Here is an 18,284-nt window from a genome sequence, read left to right as displayed (position 1 = left end):
ACAGATCTGTCATAAATTGAGGGTTTTTAAGTTAAATCTGCATTGACGAAGACAACAGTGGCGAAGGGTGGAGGTAGGCTGTTAAGATTCGACGTAAATAATGCACACTAACAAGGCTCGAAATGATCGGAGCGCACCGGAGCGCCGTTCCGGTTCATAAAATCCTCAAAGTTATCGCTCCGTCTCATTGAAATATTAATTTGACCCTGTAAGCTTGATATGCCATAAATAATAAACATTCTAAGACACTTATCTAGATAAAATACACATTTAATTAGATAACTATGTTAATATTTTCGTAAAATTATCGGGCGCTCCGGTTCGTAAAAAATCCATTTCGAGCGCTGCACACTAATCTTTGTCAGTGTTGTCGGAATATAATGTATATTACAGACCTACAAACTTATCTGAAGAATGGGATGGGGGAGCCACTGTCCAAAACTACCCAATCAAGACTTGTAACTGGACAAAATCTGACAATCAAATGACATTTTCAAAATGGCGTCCTATGACAGTTCGTAGTTCCATTTTTGGCCATTCTTTAAATAAGTTTGTAGGTCTGTACCAACAGAAACTAATACCTTCATAACAATGTTCAAATAGGTAGGTACTGGAAATTAATTTTATTATAATTAAATAATCAATAAATTCGTATCGAAGAACTTATAATTTTATTATTGTTTAGATAATAATAGTATTGTGACGTTAGTAATATAATTTTCGCGCCTTGGTCGAAGAAAATCCGTACGACGTTCAGATCAGTCAGATCAGTGACATACGACAAACGTTACGTTATTAGTCGTCCCGCGTCCGACAGTCACGTCAAAATAAACATTGTGACATAGCTTTACAGTTTTCATTATTATTTGTTTAGATTCGCCAATGTATTCCGATGAATATTTAATCAATGCTGTTCGTAAACAAACGTGCCTGTATGACAGTTCGCACGCGAAATATACGGATTTTCGCCACAAAGAAAAAATATGGAGAGACATTGGAAAATACGTTAATACGTCAGGTAAATAAATAATGCATTATTATGTTACTATTTTATCTCGAGACGATATAAAAACTTTCATAATATTATTGTAAAGAAACCATCGCAGTTGTCATATTATGATAATATTGTATCTGTTAATTTGTTATTACAATACCGAGAAAACATAAAGATATATTTTGACGTTTCGGTTTGTCGTTCAGTTTTATTCCGTTCGGATTCCACCGAAGCCGTAGCTTTGTAATACAGCCACGAGATTGCGCGCGTATTTGGGGTTGCCACTGTTAAAAATATCAATTCCCTTACTCTTATAAATACATATTATTTTATATCGATAATAATAATTTTGAATTTACTTAATTATCGGTTTTAGTGTCTACTAACAACTGACGCAAGGAAATATTTGAGACTATAAACCTTAGGTATAGACCCATTTTAATCGAAGAAAGAAGACAACCCTATATTAATATATTATACAATTAACTAAATAATAATTCATGATACTCGTATTATGTTCGTTGCTCAAAATAATGTTTCATTATTTTTTTGGCTCTTATTGACGCAACTGTATGATGTATTTTCGTTCGTAGTGATTTTTTGAGTAGCTTAGCCGTATTTTCATATTTTGAACATTGCGTATGTACCCCATAATTATTTATAACTGTATACGAGTGTTTTTCAAACTTTCTGAGTTAGCGGCACACAGTAAAACTGATCAGGATTTCGTTACACATAGCAATTTAAATTGCGTGTAAACGTAGCACTACTCTTGCATTAAAGTCATCCATTGCATAGTAATACTTATTTAAATGAGTGAGGTTATGTGTTCAGTCGATTTGCGGATAAAAATAAGACATAACCAGGGAACTCAGAAATAATGGGAACTGAAATACCTAACGGGAAAGCAGAAGCAGGCAACCGATCTCGAGTAAGGGAATACGGAATAAATTTAAACACGTGTCAAGAATACGTTATACGTCGAATACTGAAAACTGCTATCGGTTTATGCATTTACGCTCATTTAATATTGGCGTATTACACACACTATTGCACGTGCATAATGCGTGTTTCATTTTCGTAGGAGACTCACACATTCAAAACCCTGCATCAACATGTGGCGTATTGGACATAGCCTATCGGTATTCTATTGATTATCTGTTCTGTGGACATAATGATAAACATCTGGTGGCGCCCACGTGGTGAAATTTGAACAAAACTCGCAGCTACTGTAGGATAATTACCTTTTGTAAACAAAAATCAAGTAAAATATTCTATAGTTTTGGACAATCAAGATTGAGATTGAGTACGGAGTATTTACGTAAACACCAACGAAGAATTAATGAATAATTGGAATGCAAATGCATACAACCCAAGAGATTTGTGAATAATATTAATAATTGTGTTGCCAATTCAACAATTCGTTACATTACTTTGAAAAGGTTCTAATTGCACTTGACCATGTTTTGAGCTATGAGTGTTTGAAATTTGGAATGGTCATAATTTTCAATATAAAAAGACACGTAGATAGAACTCCGGCATACTGTTAATTCCCATATTTGACAATAGATGACTCTGAAAAATATGGCTAATGAAACCTTTTCACACCAAAAAGTCATTTTAGGCCAAAATGTCAGTAAGAACCTTTTCAAAGTAAGGTAACGAATTCCAAAAACATATGTTTTGAAAATTTTATCCACGTCCTTATTCGTTTTAATATTCTTTCAGGGCCAACATGTAAACTAAGATGGACACGTATTAGGGATACATATAGGCGATTCCTAATAAAGCGATCAAAAGAACCCAAAGAGAGAGCTTTGAGAATGCGTCACAAAAATGAACGCTTGTTGGGTTTCATAAAGAACTTCTTCCTAAACGATACCAAGATGAGTGCCATTTTTAATGAAAATTTCGATGAAAACGAAGATGATACAAATCCAACACAATCAGCAGATGCCGTCGACAACCAAGAACAAGAAAATCACACCGTACCAGGACATCTACAACAGAGTTTTAAACCACTCAAATCAATAGTTTCAAGGCGACGATTTGTCTCACCTCAGAAACTCAAACAAAGACTCGAAAAAACTGATTCTCCTGCTGCAAAACTATTAAAATACGTACTAGAGAAAGATGAATTGGAGTCTAAGAATGTCCATCCAATTGACGCGTTTCTCAGTAGTATAGCTCCAACTCTGAAGCGCCTTCCTCCATACCAGCAGTTTTTGGCTAAAGGCAAGATTTTTGAGGTGGTGCAAGATGCTGAATTAGAAATGCTACAAGAACAAACTGCCGAGGTACTGCTGCCGTTGGTCAATCACAACGGAGAATCTTCTCTCATCCCGCATAAGTACGATAATGAAGAAGATCCTATGGGTGAATTTTAAAATGTTTGATGTTATTAATTCATACAAAAATGACAAAGTATACCCGATCCTCTTTTTGCACGGGGAGATACGCACCAAAGAATACCGTGTAAAAAAAGATAAGGTGCCAATGCAAAAATGGTAGATACCTAAGTCCATGTCAGGTTCATAAGTAGATATATATAGTCTAAGGTTCCATTACTTAAAATCAACTCAAAATACGAAATTCTTAAAATCACCCACATAAAAATATGTATACAAAAAATACATGGTTTTCGATTTAAATTAAATTTAGCATAGAGATATATATTCATTCTATGTCGCTACTTGACAATAAACGTGCCCGTTTACTGCTGTTTTTCGCTGGTGAAAAATCACTCATCGCTGGATATATTTAATGACGCTAACGCCGAAGCACGCAGCGCGTCTCTCGTATTGAACCCGAAGTGACTGACTAGTGGCGCTATGTATGTCTGGGCGGCATCCGGTGACGCAATTTTTTGATACGAATGTACATACATACGTATTTTTATTCTTTTTAGTTTTTTTTAAACCGTGTTAAAGCAATAAAATCAGTGTAAATAAAAAATAATCGTTAGGTACTTTTTTAAACCGTGTTATTTCAAAACCGTGCAAAGAGGATCGGGTGTAATACTCTAACTAAAATTACTGGATGATATAGGAACAAATGCAATATGAATAACTACATATTATAATAAACTGTTATATTTTAGTTTTAAAAACAAAAAAGTTTTGGCAGCTGATGAACGTTTGTGACTTAACTTCCAGTTCAAGACAGAAAGAGAAAGTGCATTGTTTTTGGCGGGAAAGATTTACTTATATGAACTTGAAGTATCTTTTGATGTTATGTAAAACAGTTTTAAAAGAGGTATGTACACCTCTACAGCAATAAGTCATCTTTGGACTTTTTGCAATATACCCATTTCTCAACTTGCACCACGTTGTCCACGGTTGATGTAGAAACAAAACGATATATTAATTAACATCAAAGATTTAGCAAGACCGTAATTTTTTGTCGTGTTACGCAATGCCTGGTTTACTTCCGTTGTCTTTTAACATCTTTGGTGACCAGTAATGAGACGTGCAGATATTCACTAATACAACATTAGGTGGAATTATCAATGGGGTACGTCATACATGAATGTACTTCATAATATAAATTTATTGAAAGATCATTCGAAGAACAAAGTGCCAATAGTTCAACTACATACTACATAATGTAGGTATTTGTAAACATCATATCTTACCTTTATCTATTTTGAAAGGTTTTCATATATGTACATACATATTTAGATTTTTTCTTCTTTAAAATAATAATATTTTAAATATGTTTTTATAATTATTAGTAGATTCTTCTGTTTTTCACATATTTCAGATACCGGTATTCAATAGGAAATACCGGAGTACCGATATTGGTATTTTCATTCGGTATTGCAATTCCTATGAGTAGGTAATTGCAATTTGAAAGTTTGACATGCCCTATAAAATCAGGCATAATGCTAATTTCTTTGTTCCATATGTGCATGTTCTATATATTGGATGACCTTGATTTTTTTTCTAGCACATTCACAATATATAGACACCTAATCCGTTGTTAACTCCAAATACCTAAATTATCGACATACTGACTTTTGGCAGCAACATTATGTTGTATTAGTTGAGAATCCCGAAATCCTGATCGATATTAAATTATATGTATTGAATAAATCGTCACTGTTCTGGCAGAAGACACTAATTCGAAAAAATTACATATTGAGTTAGTTATACCAAAATGTTCTTTATTTCAAACTTTACCGTCTGGAAACCTCCTTAATACATAAACAGTCTTTATTTTAAAGTCACTCTTTTTACGATTACTTAATAAACTCACATGATAGAACATTTCAAACATTTTAACAACTTCAAAGTCAAATTACTCAAAACTAGTATTCTTCAGTTAGTGTGTTCTGCCAGAACAGAGACGAAATACTACAATAATTGTGTTTTATTTACTGAATGCATTGATTTTCCACTGTAATCCAAGACGTGATCTAGAACAGTATATTTTCTCTACTTACTTAGAACGATGGGAATTCTTGAAGATGCCTGGTGGTGTCCACATGCTCATAGTCATCCAATTAAAAAATTGGCTCATCCATTATTATGTATATCAAAATGTTACAGTCAATTTCTTTGTTGTATACATATATCATTTGTTTTCTTAATTTAGAAGACAATAAAAAAAATAGTCACACAGAGATATGCCTTTCTTTTTAAAAGTTATTTTTACCTCTATCTAACATAACATGAGTCAATGTTTATTTAGATTTTAAGTAAGTATCAGTCAAGGTTTTTTAAACGTATACAAACACATACGCACACGGTTTCCCGAACTTTTTGAGTCGGTACCACTTTTATTATAGCCAAGTATCCATTATAATAGGTGAATAAATAAAACAAATACAATAAAAATAAAATTTTACCCATTTAAAACATATTGTATACCTATGTGAATTCATCCCATTCGTCGCGTTTATTGGTTAGCAAAATATTTTTTTACTGTGGTGTTTTACGGCCCAGACACAGCACTCCAGTTGCAGCGCGTCAACGCAAGTCTTCTAACTTGATTCCAAATGCATCCAATTAGAATCTCTAGTTGAATAAAAAAATCAATTTTAAATTTAAATAGGATACAAGACCTGCGTTGACGTGCTGCAACTGCAGTGCTGTATGTTTGAGCCCTTAAAAGGAATGCCGCCAACTATGGCACCGAAGATAGTCATAATTATTCTCCGTTTTGGTAAAATTAGTGGGTACTGTCATGTCCCTCTATTTTCGAAAGTGAAAAGGTGCTGTCACTTTGTTTCTTTGTATGGTTTTTCGTCTGGATTCGGGACTTGGAGGTGGACAAATTACACACCGGAATTGTGGTGGAAACGACGAGGTTTATTTGCGTTAATATCTACTAGGTTACTACATTTTATATAATTTTTTTACGGAGGACGAAATGTATGTGTTTACGATTTGGCTGTCTGCCGCGTTCTGTCCGCCATTTTATATTTCACTTTCAACGGAAAGCGCTGTCGAAAACGGCGACAATGGCGACGTTGCAGATATTTTTAAACGGCCGTGATTTACAGCATTGCCGGCTTTATTATTATTATTTATTTTCGTAATCAACCCTTACTATTTGTAGACTTGATACCGATATGGGCTTCTCCAGATTAACAAAGACATCCCCAAATGGGGACCATTTGGGAGTGTAACAGTACCTACACGGCCTACACCCGGCCGCCATGCGAGTGAATGAATGAACTGTCAAAGACGTTACTAGAACTTAAAATATACGGGATGTGTAGAACTGTTGGGATAGTACAATATGAAAATAAAAATAATTACCTTGTGACTATTAAAATATAAATAAGTACTCATTTTTTATAATAAATATTTTTTCAGTTTACTATTTTCTAGAATCTAGATGGCCCTTTGAAAAAAACTTTGCGGTCCTCATGCGTGCTGGGATCCAAGGATTGAGAGCCCGTGAAATGCGCAATAAGGTTAACTATAATAATACCATTCAATATTATTAACATACGTCATAGTGATTTAAATTTGTATGATTTTTCACACTACTGTGTAATTCCATGAGATTTTTTTACTAACAATATTTATACCTACTTCAATAAATTGATGAATGGATGAGACCTTGCATCTAATCACCATAACCGTAAATTTTAAAATTCACTGTCGATTTCAATCTATTTTTCCGTAAATTCGTCAGACACCCACTGTGCGACGTATCGATTCGTATTGAAATTGAGCAGTGGTCGACGCATAGTGTGACAAAAGGATAGGTACACTTAATGGCTTAAATCATTTTTAATTAAAAAGTCGCAATGAATTAGTAACATTATTTTTTAAACATCAAAATATCCTTCTTTCTTGATTCATCGATTGATTGTACCTACTAACCCAAATCTTTCTTGCATATTCATTTAAAATATATCATCGAAAATTCCGTATTTTGTAGTACGTATGGAAGTTGCATTACTGAATTGCATATATTCGCCGAATGTGCGAAAATGACTATTACATGAAATGGGCAAAATTTTGGCTAATTCATGTAATAGTCAAGCCTATTGCCTTATTCATGAATTAGGTAAATTTTCTGCGAGTACATGAATTCGCCAGGGTATGGAATTCTTAAACTGTCAACATGACAGAAGAAAAAGTAAAATTAATACGGATGGTTTTATTAGTTATAATTGGACATAATATAATATTATTATTATTAGGTTAGGTTAGGTTAGGTTTTGTAATTCTGAATTAAATTATTCAACTGAATGTCCATTTTAAGGTTAGCTAACAAGTGTCAACAAACTATCACAAACATACAATCGACCATTGCACGATTGATACCCAAGCACGAATCAAATTGCGAAAATACCTTTCAATAAAATTCTTCCGTTATCATATTATAGTTCTAGATTTTTTTTGCGCGTAGTAAATGGATATGAACGTCGTTGTAGTTATTGATTGGTATATTTTTATATTATAATCAATGACATTTGACACATTTGGTTGGTTTGATTAGTTGCAAAAAACACCACCGGAGCGCGATCATCTATTTTGACCATAGATAATATACGTACATTTTGACCAATGCATGAGCATTTGACACATTTAGTTTAGTTGCAAAAAATACCACCGTAGCGCTACTATCTAATTTGTCCAATGCATGAACTAGGCAGAAAAATTACTGCCGAATTCACGCACTCGCCAGATATTTTGTCTAATTCATGAATAAGGCAACGGGCTTGCATTTTTCATGATTTAGGCAAAATTTTGCCCATTTCATGTAATAGTCAATTTCGCACATTCGGCGTAACACATACATAATAATCCTTGTGTAACTTGTATTTAGCGCGGTCCCTCGCACTTTGTAATAAAAAACTGCATTTTATGCAGTTGGTAATAATGTATTATGCATTGTAATAAAACACAGGATGCTGGGATGGAACAATTGAGCCAACTGCATAGTAATTATTTATTATAACGTAGGTAGTTGTATTGTTTTTTTTTTTTACTGTTTTGTGATATATAAAATGAAATCCTCCGCATTATTTTAATAGGTCAAAGGCTAGGAATAATAGTGAACAATGGTGTTAAAATATAGGTACCATGTTTTTATGACATCTACTGCGCATTACGACACATGGAGACCCAAATAAACGGGTAGTAGGTAGGTACTATTATAGGTATACACAGTAAAATATTAATTCTATACGGATAAACGTTCATATATTATACTATAATTGTGTTCTAATTAGGGATTCCAATCCCGGGATCCCGTGCTATTTTCGATACCTATGAATCCCGGGATTGAGTAACATAATCACGAAACTTTCGTGATTGATTTTTTTTATCAATTTTTATGGAAAATAAAATAAAAACGAAAATATAACAGAAAAAATACTTTTAATAACAAATAACTACATTAGAAGTTTGATTTATACCCATGTGTAAGTTGCGGATTCATTTTATTTTTTCACATAAATTAATAAAAATGAGAAAGATTGGAAAAAACAGTGCTTCGCACTATTCACAAAGTAATTCCACCATGATCTCATACGTTTTACGGCAGTTTCATATTTGGCTGACTAATTAGATTTATGAAGCGGAAAGGCCATAAGTACACCATGATTTCCTTTACTATTTTAAATCTCGTTAACCCATTCATTAAGTCTTTACTATCAGAAACAGCAATCTCATATTAAATTCACATTATTATTTATATTACAATATTATTTACTCCATTAAACTTATGTATTTCCAAGATTGAACGTATACAATATTAACAATAAATGTCTTAAATAGTATAAATTATACTAGATTTATTTTTGACCGATTTTATCAATGTTAGTTTTATACAGAATTGTGGCTCGGGATTGGATTCCTTAGTTCTAATGGATTTAAATTTTGTACTATTCCATTTGTGTCGTTTTTTTGACCTGGGTTTCGCCTTTCGGTATCTTTTAAGTTGAGTTGAATTGACCTTACACTGTCTGAAAAATAAATAGAGTACATTATTTTCGTGGTTTTGAACCTTGATCGAATTGAAGATTTCATTCAGTGACCATCAGTGCTTAGGTACAGTACGTAGGTACAAATTTAATCTTCATTAATCTGTTCTGTGCCCCCGACCTTCCGGACGATGTTGCATAACCTTGAATACCAAAGTAAATAACGAAATAAATCCGTCGAATCGAACGATTTTCCACGCCATAAAAGCCAATATCCTGTCGCCAGGTTTTTTGTCACAACAATAAAAAACGCTAAAAAATACAGCTGTCGCCTTCAATTTCCCGAATCTGTAAAAACATGCAATGTAACGTTCGGATGACCTTGTGATTTGTGTGACAGATTCCGATTCCTACTTATGGCAACTTTAGAATCACCAGACTGCAGGTAATTTAATTATCTATGAAGGCCTATTAACAGAATGCTAATCTAAATTGTCTATGTGCGGAGATGACTACTTATCTTCGTTGTTTTCGGTGTGGCTGAGGATTTTTTCAATGCCGGATTTACCCTATAACATGGTTGGCCAACCCTTTCAGCTGCCGGGCCAGATTCTAAAAATGAGATTTCCTACCGGGCCGCCCAACCGATTTTTTTATTATACAAAACAAAAAAGAAATATTTATATAATATATATATATATTAATAAAATAAAACAAAAATGAGAATCAAACATATTTATTAGATTAGACTTTTTTTAAATAATAAAAAACAAACAAAATAATAAATTTTAGTGAGAAGTTTGATTTTGTGTGGCAGAACTAAGTGCATCAATATCGATGTCGAGTGAGGTTGTTCCTACACGCAAACAGTTTTCCAAATGCACATCAGTGATTCGTGTTCTCACTGGGGATTTGATATGCTTCATCCGACTAAAAAGCAGTTCACACGTGTAAGTGTTTCCAAATAGCGAAGTCATCATTAGAACATGTTTGTAAAATGTAGGAAATTTCTCCTTATCCAAAGAAATGTTTTGTAAAACTCTTCCAAACCAACCTGATGGAATTTCTCCTTTAACTGTTCATCGCAACATATTTCACAATGTTCCATTTGTAAATTTCCCGGTAATAAATTCAGATCTACGGAGAATGGCGTTGCAAATGCAGCAAAAAGCACACGGTGCTTTTTAAAATCTTGAGCTAATATCGAATCTCAATTTGCGAAATTAGCATATCTAACGGCAGCATTTGATATTATTTTTCTTTTCTCACTGCTCCTCGGGCCACAAGTTGACACCCAGTGGGCCGCGGTTTGGCCACCCATGCCCTATAATGATTCCTTCGCTTTGGGTACGTATACAACAGTAGCGAAGGGTGGAGGTAAGCTGTTAAGATCCGACATAAAAAGTGTACATAAAACTTTGTTAGTCTTACGTATACAAGTAAATCATTCTACAGTGGCACCATAGGCATTTCGCGTATGTATTGAAATTGTTTGCTGCAATGCCAACAGTACCACTACAACTGTAAGTCGCTTTTTCCGTGCCCATGGTGCCACTGTAGAATGATTTACCTAAGTATATTTTGTTTTTATTGAACTAAGACTACAATTTTTTACAGATGGTGTTGGTTAGTTTTTAAAAATCGATTAAACGCTGACTAAACCAAACCATAATAGTTTTGGTATACTTTAGGCGATACGACAAAATTGTGCACACTTTTTAATTATACTTATTGGTTTTCGTTGGTTTAAGAATACATATTACACTCCATTACAATCAACTTATTAGATTGTCTGATCGATTTTTGAAGCTATTCGGGAGTTATTTTAGGAACCGTCAACAATACGTATCGTACGGCCTTTATCAGTCACAGACCTTTTACACGTTTTCTGGTGTCCCACAGGGCTCAAACTTAGGGCCGTTGCTGTTCACGATTTTTATAAATGACATAGCATTGGTAATAAAAAATGCTATGTTTTTGTTGTTCGCTGATGACTTGAAACTCTTTTTGGAAGTTGTCACCTTGGACGATTGTCGTCAGCTCCAACTTGATATAGATAATTATATTAGATTGGGGCAGGCGTAACAAACTAGAATTCAATATTGATAAATGCAATCTTTTGTCGTTTACCAGAGCCTCAAAAGTGTTGTTTTTCCAATACTCGATGCATAGCAGAGTTCTGTCACGAATATCATCTGTAAGGGATCTTGGCATTACGTTTGAGAGTAAACTGACATTTATTAGCCATATAGTTACCATTTGTAACAAGGCGCTTAAAATGTTGGGCTTCGTCATGCGTACTTCCCGGGTCTTTTTGGATGTTACGGTATTAAAACTTTTATTTAATTCTTTAGTTCGAAGCAGACTTGAGAGTGGGTCTATTGTTTGGGCACCGCATCAGTTGAAGTATGGCCTTATGGTGGAGAGGGTTCAGAAGAAATTCTTGAGACTCCTTTATTTGAGGTTGTACGGATACTATCCGTGGCTTTATCCAACTAACTTTCTCTTAGGCATGCTTACATACTGCAGTTTGCAATCTAGAAGAAATCTTTATTTGGCTATGTATTTTTTTCGACTTATACGAGGTATAAATGAGAACTCTGCCATTCTGGGCAGTGTTGACCTGTGTGTCCCTGATAACTATCTTAGAAATAGAGAACATCAGTTGTTTATTCTCCCAAGGTGCAGAACCAACCTGCCACTGGTAATGCCAATTGGGAGGGCGATAACTATGTTCAACGAAATTGCTTCGGGTGTTGATATATTCCACCTACGTGAGGATGAGTATAGGTGGACGTTATTTTATAAATTTTTAAAATAGGGTCTGCTTAACTCATCCGGTGTATTTCCATGTACCTATATAATAATATTTTTGTATGTACATTTATTCTATTGTTTAATAACATACTATTTATCTCTTTTTTTATGTCATGTTGTGAACGTCTTAAACTTATAATTTGTAATGTCCACAATATGTAAAAAAAAAAAAAAAATTGAAAATTGTTGGTTCATTTTTTTAATTCAATAAGCCCTGCGTAAACCAAACTATAACATATAAAAATATTATTTTATCTGTGAAATATCCAGAGTTATGTATGATTTAATTGCATAATTATAGATATTTTATAGATAAACGAGTATTTTTTGACTATTACATATCTAACTAACATAGCATGACGTGTAATATGTATTTCTAATTCAACGGAAACAAATAGTATGCACAATTTTGTCGGATCGCCCAAAATATACCAAAACTATTATGGTTTGGTTTAGGTAGGGTTTCGTTGAATTTTAAAAACTAACCAACACCATCTGTAAATTGTTGTCTTATTTCAATGAAAACAAATAGGTATGACTGACAAAGTTTAGTGTGCACTATTTATCGCGAATCTTAACAGCCTACTTCCACCTTTTGCCACTGGTATACGAGAGGGGTTATGGTCTGGACTTACATATTATTAATATATGCATGGTTTAATTATTGATGAATCGATTTTGGCTGTGTTATACCCCCCCCCCCACTATGACTTTGAATCCGATAAAAAACCTAATTAATGTAGGACACCCATTTTTCCGAATACCCATTTAAATCATGTTTCCTATTTTTTTCAAATCTAACCGCATCAATTAGCATTGGAGCAATGTTTTTATAAAACCTTGATTTTCATGTTATTTTATTACTCGGCTTTTCCTGACAAACTCTGTGTGCTTGACTGGATCATTGATTAGTTTGTATTGCATCGAATCAACGAAGTAGATAATAATTAAGGCTTTGTGAGGACAATGGATACTAGTGCTTAGATAATCGTCTGTATATGAGTTCTTATTAGAGCAAACTAATCATAAAAAAGCATAAAATGAAATACGTAGTCATCATCATCAGCCGGGGTCAATCCACGGCTGAATGAAGGCTTCCCCAAGCTTCTTCCAACTCTTTCGGTCCTGTGTCGTTCGCTGCCACGTATTTCTGCCGAACTTTATCAGTTCGTCAATCCAGCGTTTTTTAGGGCGACCCTGTGGCCGTTTCGTGCCCCTTGGGTACCATTGGATGACGGCATTTGTCCAGCGGCCGTCCTTTCGGTGAGCAATGTGCCCCGCCCATCTCCATTTCAGCTGTTTGGCAACGTCTATTACATCGCGTACTCTGTTTCCTAACCCAGTCGTTTCTCTTACGGTCCTTTCGCGTGATGCCCAACATACATCTCTCCATGCCTCGCTGTGCGACTCTTAGCCTTTGGACATCTCTCGTGTTGAGGGTCCACGTCTCGCAGCCATACGTGAGCACGGGCAGCACACATTGGTTGAACACCCTACGCTTAAGACATAATGGTAGGTCATTCTTGAAGATACTATTTAGACGTCCGAAAGCACTCCATCCCAGCTTTGTTCTGCGAGCAATTTCATCGTGCATGCTTCCGTCTATGGGCACCTGCTGTCCGAGATAGACGTAGCTGCTGACTTGCTCGAGTTGGGTGCTATTAATACAGATAATCGTAGGGTCCGAAAAGCAGTTCCTCATCACTTTTGACTTTGAGACATTTATCTTTAGTCCGTCCGTTTGACTGACTTCTGCGAGTTCTTGCATTCTACCACATAATATATTGTTAATAATTACGTAATGTCCGTCAGTTAACAATAGACGAAACCGGGTAAGGAGATGGTCCTCACATCCTGAAGCTGGCCCCCAGACCAGGATCATTGGCAGTCCACCCTATCTATCGCCAAGGTTAAGGGCAGTATGATGATCTACAGTGGCGTTTCCCAAATTATACAAGTGATCATTTAAGTATAATATCAATAATTGATATGCAATAATTAATAATTAATGCAAATAATAATTATTATTATTGCATTGTATAACCACATATTGTATAATCTAAACTAAACAGTATGAAAGTGAGTTTTTTAATTATTGGATGACATGTGTTTATCTTACTTAGATGGTCGTCCCGCCATGCCGGGCCCCTTCTATGCCCCTCCCAGGCTAGAACCCTGTCAGCCTCCTGTTGTGGGTTTTTTTTTAAAATGTAAATCAAGTCGGTATACTATTTTGTGAAAGGCGACGGAGTGACTTAAACACACATCGCTTACTTTGCAGGTGAGTGCCGTAGCCTTTAGAATTATTTTTAATGACTACGTTTTATCTGAGGTACCTTTTTAAAATTCCACCAATTGAAAAGCGGGAAAAGATTGGCTTTATAGTGACATAATATAATAAATATTAATTTAATCGTAACCGAGTCCGGTGCTAGCCAAATATTTATTATTTACTGTCTTGTATTTGTGAATAATGAAAATGAATTCAAAACTATGTACTTAGGTATTTTCTATATTTAATAAAGAATTTAATATTCATTAATTGTGTATTAAGTGTTTGTATTCGGTATTGAATAATAAAATAGTAATTTAAGCAGCTCCCAGCCTCGAAATGGAAAAGTTTACGAACCGGAGCACTCGAAAATTTTCTGAGGATATTAACATGGTTATCAAATTTTATGGGTATTTTATAAACATAAATGTGCTAGATTTTTTGTTATATGGCAAATCTAGCTCAGACGGTCAAAATATTTTAACCACGAGACGGAGCGATAACTTTACAGATTCCACGAACCGGAACGGCGCTCCGGTCCATTTCGAGCCCTGTTAATACCCATATAACATAAAAAGGAAACACAAACGTCATTTTTTGGCCGCCATCTTCGTGGATTGCACATTTGCGCAGATGCAGACGGAGCGGGCAGGCGTAATATTTGAAAACTACACTTAGTTCTTTTTTACCTGTATATTGTCATTCTTTATCTTTATCAAGTTTACGGTCGAGCCGTTCTGACGTGTTTTTGCATCGTTATCATTTCGCTTTCGTTATTTTCAATTTTGACCCTGCTATTCACAAGTTTTTGATCCCGTTTTTTAACTAATACCTTCGCCTGCCCATGGAATACGATTTGTGAAACTTTTGTGTGTTTTCCCCTAGGACTTTCCCGGTAAATGTGCCTTTTTCCTTGCCAACCAGCAATGAACTCGCGAACAATCATATTTCTGCATAAATTTATTGCTCCCGTGTAATTGATAACCATTAAATTAATTAGTTTAATTATCATTACAAGTTATAAACAGATGTAATTAGCGTTGTTGTTGTTAGATTTGGTGTTTTAAAATAAGTATTTCCATTCCTTCATTTAATAATAGTATTGTAATAATAATTAATTATTGTAATAATATAATATTTATTGCGTGATAAATTGTTTTCGCTGGAACTATTTTTGACATTGTTTTAGTGTAGGAACTGCTATATATTATATGCAGGGACGACCAGTGCATCGATCGAAAGACAATATTATTATAGTTTGAACCAGACGCTCAAATCACTTCAAACTCGTACAGTGAATGAGCAACCGTCTGCCTAACATAATAACGTTACTCATATGTGAATAGTGTGAAACCTCAGTGATTTTTCGCGGTTGTTCTAAGTGAATCGCCGTCACAAATCACTAACATTGAACTTTGAACCCGCCGCCTGCTGCCATCGCAGCAACATCAAATATCGATTAACAGGAGCATCTCCAATCAACGCGCAGGACCAAAGTTTAATCACCATCATTCTTCTGCAAATGACCCACCAGCCAACTCCCTACGAGTAAACAACTCCATTAAGCCCCCTCCATCCTAAACCCATACTTCAAATCCACGCCCACTTTTTAAATTTTTGACGTCAGTCGCTTTTTGGCGGCCGTCCAAAGCGGGCGGTCACCTCGCCTTACCCGCACCAATATTTCATATTTCAATTTCCGACCTTTAAATTCTCTCTCTCAGATTCACCAAACCTCTCTCTTTTTCTATTTATTATATACCTACATCAAGCCCATTTTGGACTTAGAATTTTTTCACGCTTTTTCCCCCGTCACCTCGTTACCACAGCATATACTCACGTCAACCTCGCCAAAACATCGTCTCTGAGGTCCGCCGTACCCCCCCTCGTGTCCCTGTCCAACTTTGGATAGGGACCATTTTTGGACCGCGGGCCCAACTTGACCTCCCCTGACCAAACGTCAAGGGACCCCATTTGGACCCCGACCCTACACTTGAGCACCCCTGGTAGCAGAGTAGGCACTATTGTTGTATACTCAACATACCACACTATCGCATCGCTTCGGCCTCTTCCACCATTTCAAAAGTGTTAAAACACTAACACTGCACAATATCCAAACTACCGGCCGTGTAACGATCCCTCATATTAAATACAGATCCCATCCGCCTTCTCTCACTCTCTACCTTCACACCATTGCGCACCTACATGCCAAATATGATGCGCACTCCTCCACAGGAGGCCCCGGATCATACCAACCCCGACAACTCTTCGTCTCTCACGGCATCCACTTCAGGATGCATTGCCTACGCTCCATCTTCGGCTAGGACGGCCAAAACTAAACAACGTTCGCCAAAAACGCCAACGAAAAAAGCAACCTCATCTCCAACAATTACGGAACCGGAGCCAAAAAAGGCCAAATCAAAAAACCATCAGGCGCCCCCTCGACAAGATGATGACGACTCTTCCTCCTCTGGCGAAGACATTGGGATACCCATGGACTTCTCCAGGATAGACCCTGATCAACACGACGAAATTTATACCGAAGTCTCAACCTGTCTAAACGAGATTATATCGGCCTTCCGCGGCAAACAGGCCGGCGCCAAAGAGCGAATATCCAATGCTCTGCTGAACCTATCTGAAGCCCACAGCCGGCAGAATCTCGCCATGGCCAAACTCGAGCGAAAATCCATTGTCCAAGAAGCCAGAATACTACACCTGGAACAACTGCTCAAAGATAGGACCTCTGGCCTCAAAATTCAAAAGAAGGCCATTAAGGACTTGCACGCTCAAACCAAGATACTTAAGACCATCCAGCCTCAAGCGCCCGCAAATGCCCAACCCGCCGCCACGACACCTGCCCCTATGTCATGGGCCACGGCATTGGGCAGGAAAAGCCGCCCTCCCATGGCCACGACGTCAACACATGCAGCACCCTCTACCTCCTCCGCCTCCACCAACCAACAGTTTCCATCCTTGCTTCCCCTCGCCCCCAGACCGGGAGTTCTCTTCTTCCCGACCGGATCTGGGGAGAAGAAATCGGATACCACGAAGGAGATCCTTAAGAAGGCCTTCGACCCCAGGTCTCTTGGGGTTCAAATTACGGGTATCCGTAATATAAGGAACGGAGGTGTAATTGTTCATCCCCGTTCTGAAGTCGAGGCCAAGGCCCTTATTAAAGCCCTGGAGACCTCGGAGGCTGCCCTACGAGCCGAGCTCGCCGGGAAAAAGCAGCCTCGTGTAATCATTTTCAACCTTCCCTCTACACTCACAGAACTACAACTCCGGGAAGCCATCTTCACCTCCACCCGTGAACAGACCGGCCTGCCAGAAAAGGCATACGCGGACATAAGACTGAGCCACAAAGCCGGGCCAAGAACCGGCAGATGCCACTTTGTGGTCTTCGCCCCGGCGGCCATCTGGACTGCCCTTATTGCAGAGGACAGACTCTACATGGGGTGGGAATCCTTCCCTCTTAGGGACTACGTTGGGGTAGTGAAGTGCAATATATGCCACCTCTTTGGTCACATGGCCAAAGGATGCACCAGCAAAACGCCGACGTGCAGCCACTGCGCCATCTCCGGCCACGACCGCGAGGACTGCCCCAGCAAAGGAAACCCACCCAAATGCGTGGCCTGCTACAAGCACAAGCAGCCGTCTGATCACTCCACCGGCAGTCTCGATTGCCCAGCAAGGCTCCACGCCGAGCTGCGTGAAAGGGCTATGGTGGACTACACTGCCACGCGATGATTACCTTCGCTCAGTTGAACGTCAACCTGAGCGACGCCGGCTCGGCGGAGTTAATTGAGACTATG

At 37.0% G+C, this 18,284-nt stretch overlaps 1 protein-coding gene across 1 annotated transcript; it reads left to right on the top strand.

Moving 5' to 3' along the window:
• The first annotated feature begins 775 nt into the window (after positions 1-775).
• Positions 776-3,939, top strand: LOC147071571 (uncharacterized). The gene is made up of 2 exons (XM_085948501.1): positions 776-1,018; positions 2,723-3,939. Exons 1-2 carry the CDS (start codon positions 883-885, stop codon positions 3,379-3,381), a joined length of 795 nt encoding a protein of 264 aa, XP_085804627.1. The 5' UTR covers positions 776-882; the 3' UTR covers positions 3,382-3,939.
• The last annotated feature ends 14,345 nt before the right edge of the window (positions 3,940-18,284 follow it).

The sequence above is a fragment of the Rhyacophila brunnea genome, unplaced genomic scaffold (assembly GCF_057557595.1).
Source record: "Rhyacophila brunnea isolate RB1 unplaced genomic scaffold, BYU_Rbru_1.0 scaffold_20, whole genome shotgun sequence".
In the NCBI taxonomy this organism is placed as follows: domain Eukaryota; kingdom Metazoa; phylum Arthropoda; class Insecta; order Trichoptera; family Rhyacophilidae; genus Rhyacophila; species Rhyacophila brunnea.
This window is presented reverse-complemented; position numbering and strand designations above follow the sequence as displayed.